The sequence below is a fragment of the Notechis scutatus genome, chromosome 2, assembly GCF_049901735.1.
Source record: "Notechis scutatus isolate UNSWTSFEM ecotype Mainland chromosome 2, rNotScu1.2, whole genome shotgun sequence".
Classification (NCBI taxonomy): Eukaryota; Metazoa; Chordata; class Lepidosauria; order Squamata; family Elapidae; genus Notechis; species Notechis scutatus.
In genome coordinates this window covers 171496812-171511208 of record NC_142010.1, presented here as the reverse complement: position 1 = coordinate 171511208, position 14397 = coordinate 171496812, and the positions used below count along the sequence as shown (strand labels likewise).

At 42.6% G+C, this 14397-nt stretch overlaps 1 protein-coding gene across 1 annotated transcript in view; it reads left to right on the top strand.

Annotated features, from left to right (window-relative positions):
* The first annotated feature begins 7492 nt into the window (after positions 1–7492).
* The window catches only part of SHB (SH2 domain containing adaptor protein B), a 179093-nt gene continuing 172188 nt past the window's right edge, over positions 7493–14397 (top strand). The window contains exon 1 of the mRNA XM_026672938.2: positions 7493–10323. Within this exon, the coding sequence (XP_026528723.2) occupies positions 9619–10323 (705 nt within the window). The 5' untranslated portion in view covers positions 7493–9618. The remainder of the gene's footprint in view (positions 10324–14397) is intronic.

Here is a 14397-nt window from a genome sequence, read left to right as displayed (position 1 = left end):
TCTAGTCCTGCAATAACTTTCCAGATTCTGGGACAACTCCTGTTAGTCTGAAGTCTATCCTTCAGAATCAAGATCAAATGAAGTGTTAGTACCACTTTATAATGCCTCAGTAAGACCGCACTTGGAATATTGCATCCAGGTTTGGTCACAATATAAAAAAAGATCTTGAGACTCTAGAAAAAGTGCAGGGAAAAGTAACAAAGATGATTAGGGGATTGGAGGCTAAAACCTATAAAGAACGGTTGCTGGAATTGGGTACATCTGGTTTAATGAAAAGAAGGACTAGGGGTGACATGATAGCAGTGTTCCAGTATCTCAGGGGTTGCCACAGACAAGAGGGAGTCAAGCTATTCTCCAAAGCACCTGAAGGCAGAATAGGAAGCAATGGATGGAAACTAACCAAAGACAGAATCAATCTAGAAATAAGAGAAATGTCCTGACAGAGCAATTAATCAGTGGAACAACTTACCTCCAGAAGTTGTAGGTACTTCACGTGAGGTTAAAAAGAGATTGGACAACTATTTGCTGTAATATTATAGGGTCTCCTGCTTGACCAGGGGGGGGTGGACTATAAGACCTCCAAGGTCCCTTCCATCCCTTATTCTGCCTGCTTTATGGAATGCTTCGTTCTCTTTTGTCTATTCCATCATCTTTCAGGAGAAAGTAAACTTTTATTCCATATTCCATTTTCCTCAGAACAAAGATTTGCTGAAATAGGCCACCTCTTTTCTTGACCGTCTCTAACTACCATCTAGGGAAATGCTCTAAAAGTCACCATTCTACTTGTAATCATTAACCATTGAGTCTGTATTTCCAAGAATATCCCTAACTATTCATGTTGATGGTATTGCCATACTTTAATTCGATCTATGTTATGTAATGAAGTTTTCTTATGCTGAACAAAGGGAGTAGACTTTATTTCTGTCCTAAGAAAAACAGATTGTAAAATAAAATTATAAAAAAATAAATTAAGTGAATGTCTCTCCTTTTTTTTTTAAAAAAAAAAAGGCACACTGATCTCTTTATAACTACTCCAAAACAAAGCATATCCAAGGTGTCGTTATTGCTAATTAAATAGACAAGTAATCGTGTCATTGTGCAAATGATGTCATCTGTAATTACAAATTGTGGAATTCATGTCACTTGAACAAAGATATGTGATGCAACATGCCCCCACTTGCCACCCTTGCTCCCTTCCCTTTCTATTCTTAGCTGAATTTACTGGGCCAACCAAGTTTCTCTTCTTAAATTTTAGTAACTGTTTGGGTTCCCTCCCCACAGAATCTAAATACTTAAAGGATTCCATCTAGCCCCTGTGACATCACTGGAAGCATACAGGAATAAGGGAAGCTGCCTTATTTTCAATCAGTTCATTGACTCACATACCTCAAAAAGATTGGCAATGGCAATAACTCTAGGATTTTTTCAGCATCACCCTAGGAATTTTCTCAGACGTGCAAACCATGACTTCTGAAGTTTTTCCAATGAATAGATACAGAAAACCTCTTATTCTCTGCTACTGTCTAGTGGCTTTCTGAGTTTTTCTATCCTGTTTGTGTAGTCCTATAAATAAATGATTCCACATGTTACAGTTAGGTCTTTTCACAAGAATCAGAGCTAGCAAAGCTTATCTTGATTTGTTTGCGGTCATGCAATCTTCCAGCTAGAACTAGAATAAGCTGGAAAAAGTAGCAGTAAGCAAACCAACAGAAGCTAAAAACTATTTTGCATAGATAGACTTGGGTAGATGCTTTATCTTGCATTTGGAACACTAGTGTGTCGGAGGACCAGAGGAATTTCTTGTAAATTTATTTATATGGAAATAAATTCTGAGCTGAAACAGTTGCATTGATATTTACTGTGAAAATGACTATTATGAGTTTATGATTACATTTTGTAGCTTAAACCTGTAAATTAAGAATTTCAGCAACACACCAGAAAAAAAAGTCCTTCATATACCTTCCATATATGTGAAAATCTTATATCTATATAAATACCATCAACATGTGTTATAATACAGGTCTATTGCATTGTTTAATCAAAAATATTTTTCTATCATTGGCCAAAGCATCAGTTCCTTCTATAGTAGTTATATCTCTTCAAATCAATTTAGATTTATTCCTAAAAGGAATATAGTGAAACCAGTTAGGAGAGCATTAAATATAATATACTATATTAAATATAATAAAACTCCATCAACTTCACTACCAGGATATTTCTCAAAAGTTTTTATTAGAAGTAAGCTTAATTTTATAATTATTCATTTATGCACTCTGGCAAAAACAGTAATTAGTGTAAATGATTAGACATGGAATCTATTTCAGATTAATAGAGGTCAACAAATAAGAAAGCTCAGTCTCAAATATTTTGTTCAATCTTGTAAGTGGAGTATAAGCAAAGAATGCAGTATTAAGAAAAATGAGCATTTTTGAGCTCTTATTATAAAAACAGAACATTTACTTTTCTTAGGAATCCAGAAACATATTTCATACTTAGTTTCAATTAAATACATTTCAAGCAGCAGCAGATTTAGAAGTTATGTTGACTACTAGCATTGATAAAGAATCACAGAAACAACTTTAACATGTGGATTTTTATATCTTGGACTAATCTTTGCAAAGGATTAAAATGGAATTATGACCCCCTTCTATGCAAAATTAAAGTGAAACATAGTTTAAGGCCATATTCCATTATTGTTCCTTGGCAGAATAGCAGCAGTTAAAATGACTGCTCAACAAAAAATCACTTTCATTTCCACCACTTCTTGTTCTGTTGCCTTTTGTTCATTTTCATATATGGCAAACATATACTTAAGTATGAAAAACATTGGGATCAGACTAGATCTGCAATATGAATAAAAGCATGACAACATGTTCAATTTTAAACAAAAGTTTGTTATTTTTCAATTAAGATCACTCATATCATTCAAGGAACAGAAGAAAATAAGATAGCATTGGATTCTTTTTTGGTTAGAACAATGTCATCCCTTCCTGAAAGTAAGAAATGACTAGCTACTATCTGAAATATTTAAAAAGTTAGAAGTTTGGGAAAGATGGAATAAGTTTTGTGTCCTGACCTATCTAATCTTCTCAAGTCCTTGGACAATCACAAGAATCAGAATCAATTTGTTCAATACATAAAATAAGAAGTAGGAATTGTTACAGCATTTGAGAGTTCACTGTCAATGGCAATTCTATAACTTCTGAGTAAATGTTGGAAATTTGAACAGGTGTAAATACCAACCAAATTTCAAATGTCAAATTCAAGAATTTCTGATAAGACATGCTGTGAGTCAGGATCAATACATGATACACTATTAAGATACAGTATTCGAATATTTGGTCTTGATCGTCTTAACATTAGAAAATTGTTTTGTGAGTTGATTAATCTCATTAGGGTTCTTTGTGGCAGAGAATTGCTCTTGTATTGTTGCAGTTGAAGGTGAAAAAGTCATTGATTGGTAGTACATTAAAGCCGATTATTTTATAAACTATGCTTAAGTCAAACCACAGGCAGCATAGTTCTAGGTTGTCCAATTCAAAATCTCAATCCTGGTGGTGTAGGGTATTATGTTGCGAACAGAGGAGTGTAGTACTCTTCTCGTGAAATACTTCTGGACCCCCTCTATTTTATTAATGTCCGATATACAGTGCGGATTCCAGATAGCTGAGCTGTATTCAAGTATTGGTCCAGCGAAGGTTTTGTATGCCCTAGTTAGTAATTCAGTATTACCAGAGGGAAGCTTCCTAATCTAATCTAATCTAATCTATATGATATGATATAATATAAGCTTCTTATGTTGGTAAGGAAGTAAACAAATCAGTAACTGTAAACAAATTGTGATAGTTGATAACACTGTTATCAAATAATCACTGTTTTAGGTTGAAAGTTTGGGAAGACACTTGGAAAATTCAATAGAAGAGAATATATGTAGCTCATGATTGAACTGTGCAGTCCTCGGTGCTCTCTGAGCTTGATTGTTTCTTTGTAGACATCTCATTACTCAATTAGGTAACATCATCAGTGCTAGCAAGTATGGAGTTTGCTCCCTGTTTATACCATGTAATCAGTAGCTTACTCCACCAGTGCTGGTGGGGGTATTGTTTTCTGATTGATTGTTTGCCTGATGTTAATCCCTGCTTATCTGGATGTTGGGTACCAGTTAGTATGTATACTCTAGTTGGACATTGAATGTCTGCAAGCAAACAACCAAGTTCTCAGAATCAAGTACTTCACTTGGAAAATCACTCAACAGTCTTTCAAAATAAATGCCGAATCAGGCTTATTGTCTATGTAGGAAACAAATTTATCCAGCATAAAAAAATGATTTAATCTTTATAGTTAGCTAGCAGCTAGATTTGTTAATGCAGTCACTGGAAAATTAAAGTATATTATTGTTGAATTAAAAATGTGTGAAATTACATTGGTCAAAAAAATTCAATGAACAGACTTTGAAAAATAGACAAATTCAATCAAATTTAATGATGTGACAATGAATTATAGCATTTATCTATTCAAATTTATTCACAAACATGAATATAATTAAATGTTTTATTTCTGAATTTATATATGTAAGCATGTTTCAGCTGAGCTTCATTATTTTTTAAATTTCTATATTGTTATTGATAGTTTCTATTCCAGCCTATTAGAGAGGGTTGCCTTGCAAAATGGTAATTTCAACAGCATTTTTCTAAAGCACAAGAAAGTCTGTACTAAATCTTGGTGATCTGCTGACAGTACAGCTTTTTATCTAACTCTGTATTGCTGATATTGACTTGCACCAGCAATTCAGGCTGTCTTGCTCTCACATCCTTACCTGGAAATGCTGGGGTTTGAAAGTGAATTTCCTCTACATAAAACATACGACTTGTAAGATTAAAGGAGAAAAAAGGGCTGGCAACATAGCAAGCTTCCATGCCATTATGGGCCAAAGGATATTAGTCAAAAACATAGAATACGGAGTTGGAAGGGACCTAGTCCTGCTCAAGCAGGAAACTCTATACTATTTCAGACAAATGGCTGCCCAGTCTCTTTCTTAAACTCCTCCACTGATGGAGCACCCACTACTTCTGAAGGCAAGCCATTCCACTAGTTAATTGTTCTCACTGTTAGGAAGTTTCTTCTTAATTACAGGTCCCTTCTCTCCTTGTTTAATTTCCATCCATATTACTATTACTATATTACTGTGTGTTGCCTTGCCTTCTGGTGCTTTGAAAAATAGGTTGACCCCCTCTTCTTTGTGGCAACCCATCAAACGTCCATTCATGTCTGAAGAATTGCCCTATCTTTCTAAACCATTAGTAACATAGCAGCATGGCTGTCAAAAATAGCATGCCTTCCACAGTTAAATGCCATCTTATAATGTTTAGAAGTACATACATCTCCCTTTCTGCTCCATATTATGGGTTGTGTTTGGTTGGGGCAGCGAAGGTCAGTGTTTGGGCTAGCAAATCATGTAAATCAATCTGTTTAAATTGCTAAGTTAGTCATAGTGGCTGAGCCCTTCTAATAATTAAAGCAAAATCAAAAACATCATAGTGTGGCTTAACACTATGGGTGAACATGTGGCTCAGTTAGAACTTAAATTTCATGTTCTAATCCAGGGGTGTCAAACTCAAGGCCTGTGGGCCGAATCCAGCCCATGGGGTGCTTAAATCTGGCCCAAGGAGCCAGTCTGGAAATAGCAAAGGATTAGCCCATGGTGCCTCTGGCAGCCAAAATGGGGTACAGGGGGGCACATGAGGCCCCTTGTGCCCATCTTGGCCAGCAAGGTGCTGCAGGAAGCCATCCAGGACAAAAATGGGGGGCGGGGGGCCTCACATGACCCCGACACACCCCATTTTGGCCAATAGGGTGCCGCAAGAGGCATCTGTCCCATCTTCCACCGACCAGCCCACGGAGGAGAACTACAATGTTGATCTGGCTCTTGAAGAAATCCAGTTTGACACCCCTGTTCTAATCCAACCGTGCTTATTCTTTTACAGTTACCTTTGTAATTGGAACTCCAATGCTTAATGGCAATGACTCTTGATGCAAGTGTTCACCAAATATACAAATTAATATAACTATCCCAAATTCAGCATTCTGACACCACCAATGCATATTCTACTCAGAGGAAATTCATATATCTTTCCAGGATAAATATGAAGTTTATGAGGAACTTCTGTTTTGGATGTGCGGGGGTTAATTGTGGAATTGGCATACATAATTGAAATTCATGTTCCCTTTTTCAGACGGGCTCAAGAGTCTACTATTTTATATCACTCCAATAAAACAATCTGGCACCTTTCATTTCCCCAGGCCATCACCTATTCCTACATCTGTTTTGTATACTGGTGTGGTTGTTCACTGTTTTGTCTCTAAGCTGCTTTCACTTTGACTTTCAATCTGTATTCCTTCTGGCTTTTCATTTCTGTTTCATAAAACCTAATGGTGCCTTGGCAGACAATTAAAGAATATATTCTCAGTGGCAATAGATTTGGTCCATCAAAACTAGATTAATTTTCAGGCCTGAGAAACCCCAGGAATGATAAGTAGGAAAAGAGGCACAGCCAATCAAAGAACAAGAACTCTAAAAAGCAAATCATATTATTGGATAAAGGATTTTGCATTTGAGATCAATAGTTGAAACAGTATGTGTGAACCTGAAGAACAGAGGAACAAGCATCTATTAGAAGTATGCAGATATGGAAATATAACGGACCGAGACCCTGTAAATTGCTATGTGTTTAAAAGTGTCATTTTGAGGATGGATTAGCCATGCCCACCAGAGGCATTCGAGTTTTTCTGCTGAACATGGTAGATGTGCAGGTTTCATTGTTTGCTGGTTTCTCTTCCACCATGCTAATTTTAAAAAGAAATCTGTGGGCTAAACAGACATATAAAACAGCTACCTTCCTTGTAGACCATTTTGCTGGCTGCCAATTTTTGATAAGACTAAAGTGCTAAAATCTCATTACATCCACCACATTACTTTATCTCTTTCATTTATGGCTCGCATCTGCATGAGGCAGTTAGTGGAATCTCTAGATTCCCTTTGCTATCAATAATTTGCTTTAATAATGGATTACTGTAGAGCTATAGAGTAGAAAGAAACCCACCAAAGGTCAATGAGTGACTTTGGGCCATTCCCCCACTTTCTCAGACCAACCTACTTCATAAGGTTTTTGTTGTGGAAGAACAAAAGTGTGCTATACATGCCTTAATGTCCAGAATGAAAGGGACAATATAAATCTAGGAACAACAAAAAAGCTAAGCTGTCAACCACACGTTCAAATGTTGCATGAAACCAAAACCAGAGTTGCTTCAATGGTGAGGTAAGTGGCATATAAAGTTAATAAACAATAAAACCAAATCAATATGTTTTATTCAATGTGGGAACCCTCCCCCCAGCAACATACAAATTAATTAATTAATTAATTCATTCATTCATTCATTCATTCAATTTATATGGCCACCTACTTGCTATAGGTGATTTACAAGCAATAAAAACATATATAGAAAAATTTAAAACATTTCTCCAAACGTGTACTCTATCTTTCCATACAGGAGCTTCACGCTGCCATGGCAGAAGTCCTTGGTCCCTAGCATTTCAGGCTGTGCAATTGCTTCACTGGTTGGAGCATCCTTTGTTTGCACAGAAAATAGCAATAGTACTTAGATTTATATACCAATTCACAGTACTTTACAGCCCTCCCTAAGAGGTTTACAGTATCAGCATATTGCCCCCAACAATTTGGATCCTCATTTTAGCAACATCGGAAGGATGGAAGGCTGAGTCAACCATGAGACGGTGAGAATCGAACTGCTGGCAGTTGGCAGAATTAGCCTGCAATACAGCATTCTAACCACTATGCCACCATGGTTGCTAACTCATCTAACTTCAACCTTGAGCCAGTAAGGATCAAACCCCTTGCAGTCAGCAGAATTAGCCTGCAATACTGCATTCACTGTGCCACCACAGCTCAGTGGAAGCAAGACTTCACTGTGAAGTTCATTTGTCCCCACTTTCTTTTCTATAACTAGCCTGCACTCCCAGTTTACAGATTGGAGGTAGATCAATGAGAGGTTGACTGGCCTAAAGTAGTAGTGGACCTAAAAATGGTATTTTGGCCGTGTGGACTTTAATGCCTTTACTAGTTATTTCTCTGTTTAGATTCTCTTCATTCCTCCTCCAACCTTTAATTAAGCAATTTGAAGATCCTGAAAGTATATTTTTGTACACCTGGCTTAATAAAGTGTATAAATATAATAAAGATATGGCAGATAGCAGTCCAGTTCTGCCAATCGCATTTCACGGCAGGCTTTGTGTTCATCTTGCTAATTTCAAGGTGTGCTAATTTCTCTCTGCAAAGCACTGAAATCAGTCATGCGGCAGTTGCTCTCAGTGACGGGAAAAGGAGAGGAATTAATGCAAAGGAATGAAACAGCACCTGTTACTATACAACCCTTAGCCAGAAAAGGTTGAACATGAGCAAAGTATTCCCATGCGTGTTCAGTTCTGGAAAATGTTTTGGATTGAATGAAGACTTAAAAGTGTAGTTTAAGGCAGATGCCTTGTTCGCTAGTGACCGAAAACTACACGGAGCAAACATTTTAGTATGCGATTGGGCTTGTGCCTCCACATTCCAGCAGGTTCCTCATCCCCTGGTTTTTGTTTTTTTTTTTTGTTTTTTTTAAAAAAACCCAAATCTGATGCTGTTACAGGTGCTTCTCCAACTGCAGGACCGCCCTTCGCGTGCGCACAATGACAACCGAAGATTGGCAAAGAGAAGTCGCGCAAGGTGTACGCAAACCAACTTCGGCACCAGAGATCGGCCCTCGGGACCCCTCCTACACGACCCTTGCTAGGAGGCGATCGTCTCGGGGACAGGCGCAACCGGAGAGCCGCGTCCTATTTGGAAATTCCCCGCTTTCAACGACAACGATCGCCCGCCAGGAGGAAAAGGCACCCGCCCTCCTCCTCTTCCTCCTCCTTCTCACTCTCACCGCTTGAGAAGAGGGCGGGGGCATCTCGGTGCGCAAGCCCCGCCCCGCCGGTGCGTGCTGAGCGTAGGCCCAGCTGCCTTGAGCGGGCGGGCGGGCGAGCAGGAGGTGAGTCCAGCGCGAGAGGACGCGCGAGGCAGCCAGCGGCGAACGCGGAAGGGAGTCTCTTTTCACAGGAGCTTGGATACGGCCGTCCGGCGCAGGGCCTCGAAGGCAGGGCGCCGGGGAGGAGGAGCCGCTGCAGCCCCAGCCTGCGTGCGTCAGGTCCTGCGGGCAACTCGGCAAAGTTCAGGGAAGGCAGGAAAGCGGCGCCTTTGAGGCGAGAGAAGAAGCGAGCCCAGCCCAGCCCGGAGCGAGGTCGGAGACGAGGGGGTGGGGGGGCTTTCCCAGTCCTCGCTTTCGAGGGCGCGAAGGGATCTCCCCGGGGGAAAAGTTTCTGGCGTGGCCGGGAGCGGACGGCTGGACTGAAGAAGCGGGGTCCCATGGAGGGACGGGAGCTGCAAGAACAGCCGCCCGAGCCGGAGGGACGCCAAGGCGTGCAGCCCTGAGCGGCGGCGCACGGTTCCTCGGGGTCTCCATGGGCGCGGGCGGCGTGCCTTAGGGAGGCAGCCGGGCGCCCGCCTCGGTGCCGTCATGGCCAAATGGCTGAACAAATACTTCAGCCTGGGCAATAACAAGACCAAGAGCCCTCCGCAACCGCCCCGTCCGGACTATCGGGACAAGCGGAACGGCACGGCGGGAGCGGGAGGCGGAGGGCATCACAACCACCACCACAACCACCACCATCACCACCACCACACGTCGCCGTGCTTCCCGCGCCACGACACCAGCGACCTGCTCCGCGCCTACCGCGCTCAGAAGGAGCGCGACTTCGAGGACCCTTACAGCGGGCCGGGCTCGTCGCTGCGCAAACTGAGGGCGCTCTGCCGAGCCGAGTATTGCGCGCCGGAGGAGCTGCTGGTGGAGTCGGCCGGTCCCAAGCCCTTCTCGTCCTCGTCCTGCTGCGGCGGCGGCGGCGGCAGCGGCGGAGTAAGCAGCGGCGGGAGCAGCGCCGCCGTCGCCCCCACCCCCTCGACGGCCTCGGTTTCGCCTCAGCTCTTCCGCAGCCACAGCGAACGCCGCGCTGCCACCCCGCCCGACTCCGCGTCGGTCAAGTACATTTCCCCCAAGCACCGGCTAATCAAAATAGAAAGCAACGAAGGCGCTAAGGGCGGAAGCGGCGTCCCCATCACCTGGAGCCCGCCGGGAATTGGCGGAGCCGGAAAGAAGAAGCTCAACAAGTGTGGCGAACAAGGGGAGGGCGGCGGTGGCAGCGTCTCTTTAACCAAGAAGGAGAAAGTAAGTGACACCCGCGCTCGCTCGCTCGCTCTGCCTCCTGCTGCCTTTGAAAACGGGGAAGGGACGGTCTTTGGGGGGGTCTAGTTCTCACGTGCCAGGGTGAATTGCTGATTTTGCAACCTTGGTTCCCAGAGGCATGTGTAGGATTTCTACCCACGCACTAGATTGCTGTGCAATTGTTGATATAACGCTTGGATGCATGAACTTTAATTAGATTTGAGAAAGCTAGGAAAACTTCGTGGTATTTTGCTTACATTAACAGGCAGATTCACACTTGCCTGATTTTCACGTTCAGGCTGTCACATCTCTGTTTATAATGCAGCCTTTTGTTTGGATGAGCAAACCGCTGTTCAGAAGCACTATTTTAAAGGTGGTGTGAAAGTGCTTTCTATATCATGAAATCAGTTCAGGCTTATTTGAGAGTCCACGCACCCCCCAATTACATTTTTTGACACATGCGATAGCCAGTTAGGTCTAATGGTTAAGGTATCGGGCTAAACCCTAGGAAAACTGAGTTCTAATCCTGCCTCAGGCAGGCAAGCAGCTGGGGTGACCTTGGGCCAGTCACACACACTCAGTCCCAAGAAGTAGGCAATGGCAAAATACTTTTTAAATTCTTGCAAAGAAAACCTCAGGGGTTTGTTCAGGCAATCATCGGGAGTCAATATGACTCCAAAAACAACAGCCCTGGACTTTAGGGTTTAACCTAAACTCTAGAGTATGCATATTTGGTTTGGTAGGCAATATGCTAGGAAAGAATAGTGATAGGTTTCAGCAGAATGGATGAAAAAGACTGAAGGAGAATAGACTGAGGTTGAGAGTGAGTGTGAACTAGTTAGGGCTAGTTGTTGCAATAATTATAATTGCTTAAATCAGTAGTATGCAAAACTGCATGCTGCATGTGAGCCAACACAGTCCCTTTCTTCATGGAGGTGTGGACTCCTGAAAAGTATTTGTGCATATATATGTGTATATTTGGACTTTGCCCTTATTGCATTCAAGGAGTGGAGTGCATGGTGCTAAGTATGGGCTTATCCCTTAGTATTCACATCCACATTGTTGTATATGTCAAGAGACAGTGACTTTTCAAGGGCATCCTGTGAGCTTCATGGCTGAATCAGGAGGTGAACCTTAGCCTTCCTAAGCAAATTTGCTATGCCGGATCTATTTCTGTCTAGAAGTAAACGTGTATGTATGAGTGAACTTTGTCAGCTTGTGTGTGTGGTTAGACAGGGATTTGTGCTACTGTTACAGAGCCCGAATATGAACCAATTTCTTACTGGAAACACATTGGTTAAGTCAAATTTTGTGTCCTCACATTTTCTCCTTTAGTATGCATTATACAATTGTCTGAACTAATAAATTGTCAATACTGATCTATTGAAAAAGTCTTCTTTCTGATATAGATGCTCTCTGTTCCTCATAGAATAGAATACTTTCAAGTATTTTTTTTTCTTTTTGCTGTGCAAACGGTTAATAACAGTGGTTCTGAGAGGCATCTTTTCTTCTGAGAGGCACATACCGTAGATAAACTCTTGAACCAAGCTTCAAACATTTTAGACTTTACAGCTCCTTCTCTTCTTTTGATGGACGCACTCTCTGTTGCTGTGCTGTCTTTAGACAAGCCAATTATGATTGGTTATGCTTGGTTTTGGAACTTTCTATCCATTCTCAATATCCTGCGAAGTGCTGGACTCTAATTCCCTATCTGAAATATTACAAGTAATATGAATATAATATTCATATTACAATATATGAATATTACAATATTCATATATTTAGGCTTTTCTGGTGAATAAGAACAAATTGCTTGGGACTCAGCTGCTTTATATCTGCCTAGCTGGGGGTCCACATGACTTGTTGCAATTGTGGTAAGAGTACATAATAGATAGTGATTGTATTTTCAGATCTCTAAGAGAGAAAAGAAACTTTAATCCCTTAGATAAAGAGCTGGGGAAACAAGGTTTGTTTATGATGCAATAACCTGAGTCATATGAAAATAATTCTAACTGCTTGAGTCACTATAGATGCTAGGTTAAGGTTTTTTTTTTAAGGAGCAAGCATTCAAGCATTTGCAGAGTTCATGGTTTTTAATTTTCATATAAAATGCTTGTGTCGGCAGTTTTTGGGAAAGGTAAAAATATGTTTTAATCCATTTGGATTAAACTTTAACTTTAACTCTTATATGTAGTGTGTTACAATATCAGAAACATTTTAAGATTAGCAATTTGTTCATGTGGAATGTTCATCTGTTCCCATGTTTTTGACATTTGTCAAAACCAATATTTTTGAGAAATGCTTGTGTTCTAACAGGGAGCTTCATGGACCATTATGTGTGCTTATGTGTATACGCAGAGCTTAGGCCCCGTGATGGCGAACGTATGGCACGTGTGCCACAGGTGGCATGCAGAGCCATCACCCCAGCTCAGCTCCACCACGCTACGTGCGTCTCCCGCCAGCCAGCTGATTTTCGGGGCTCTGCCACGCATGCACAGGGGATGAAGAGCATGCGGGAGACGCGTGCGCATGCGTGGGGGCAGGGAGAGTGCAGCGGGTGTGTGGCGCGGGGCCCCCACACTCTTGGTTTTGGGCCTAGTAGTCCTCCCTGCAGCCTCCTGGGAGCAAAAACGGGGCATGGGGGGTGGGGCACAGCCCCCCTGCAGCCCATTTTTGCTCCCAGGAGGCTGCAGGGAGGACTACTAGGCCCAAAACAGGGCACAGGGGGGTCGTGCATGCATGTGCGAGGACAGCGGGGGGGGGGGTCACATGGGCATGCGCAGTGGGTGGGGCAAGCGGGATGGAGTCAGAACTTTCAGCACATGACAAAAAGGTTAATCATCACTGGCTTAGGCGATAGATATAGATGGAGGGAGGGAAAGAAAGGTGGGAGGGGGGAGAGAGAGATGATCATCTTGCAGATAATCCTGCAGTTAAGGCAGATTTCATCACTGCTTGACCAAAATTCAAAGAACAGTTTTTAAGTCAAGACCTCTGCATATCCATTCTTTTACAACGTTTATTTCTTCAAAAAGAGACATTCTGCCTTCAGGGGAACAACGTTCCACATACCGTATATACTCGAGTATAAGTCGACCCGAATATAAGCCGAGGCACCTAATTTTACCACAAAAAACCTGGGAAAACTTATTGACTCGAGTATAAGCCGAGGGTGGGAAATGCAGCAGCTACTGGTAAATTTCAAAATAAAAATAGATACCAATAAAAACTTTCTCTAGGACAGCCTGCGAGCCTAGAGCTCAGAAAACAATGCGAGCCACCACCACACCACCACCTCCTCCTCCTCCTGAGTGGACTGAAAGCAGCTGGGGCTGAGGAAACGGGCCAAGCGGAGCTGAAGCCACCTCGGCTCGCGTTGTTTTCTGAGCCCGCGAGCCTAGAGCCAGGGCGCTTTCATTGCACGGCGGAGCTTCTTGTCTCGGGAAACACCGGGCGTCGTTGCTGCCCCTGAGGGGAGGGCGAATCTGGGCTGCGCGATTGGGGGACTTCGTGGCTTTGGGTGGGAGCGAGGACGGCTGGAGTCCACGAAGTGGGGCTTGCCTGCCCTTGCTGGCTGCCTCTGCTTCCTTAGGGCGGGAAGGGGCTCATCTGGACCAAGGGTGAGTCTCCCCCTCAGTTTCCCCAGAAGGATCTTCCGTTGCTTTTGCCTTCTCCCTACGTCTTCCCTCTGTTAAAATCCCCCACACACACACACTTATTTTCGGGAGGATAGATTTCGTGTCTGAGCATTCTCACATGATGGTGGGTCTTTCCCCCCCCTAAAAACAGTTAAAAAAAGAAAAAACAATATATCCTCATGCAAGAACTTTTCTGCTTCCGATTACCCCCATGCTTACAAGTTGCAAAGGAAACACGGAAGCAGGGAAGCGGCTGCCCAGCTCCAGAGCTCCACACCATTTTTTTTTCAGAGGGGAATCTGACTCGAGTATAAGCCGAGGGGGGGTTTAGCACAAAAAATGGGCTGAAAAACTAGGCTTATACTCGAGTATATACAGTAGGCCTGAATGGAGAGGCATTGCTGCTGCATGTCTGCTGTGGATTACTACAGAGTTGCCC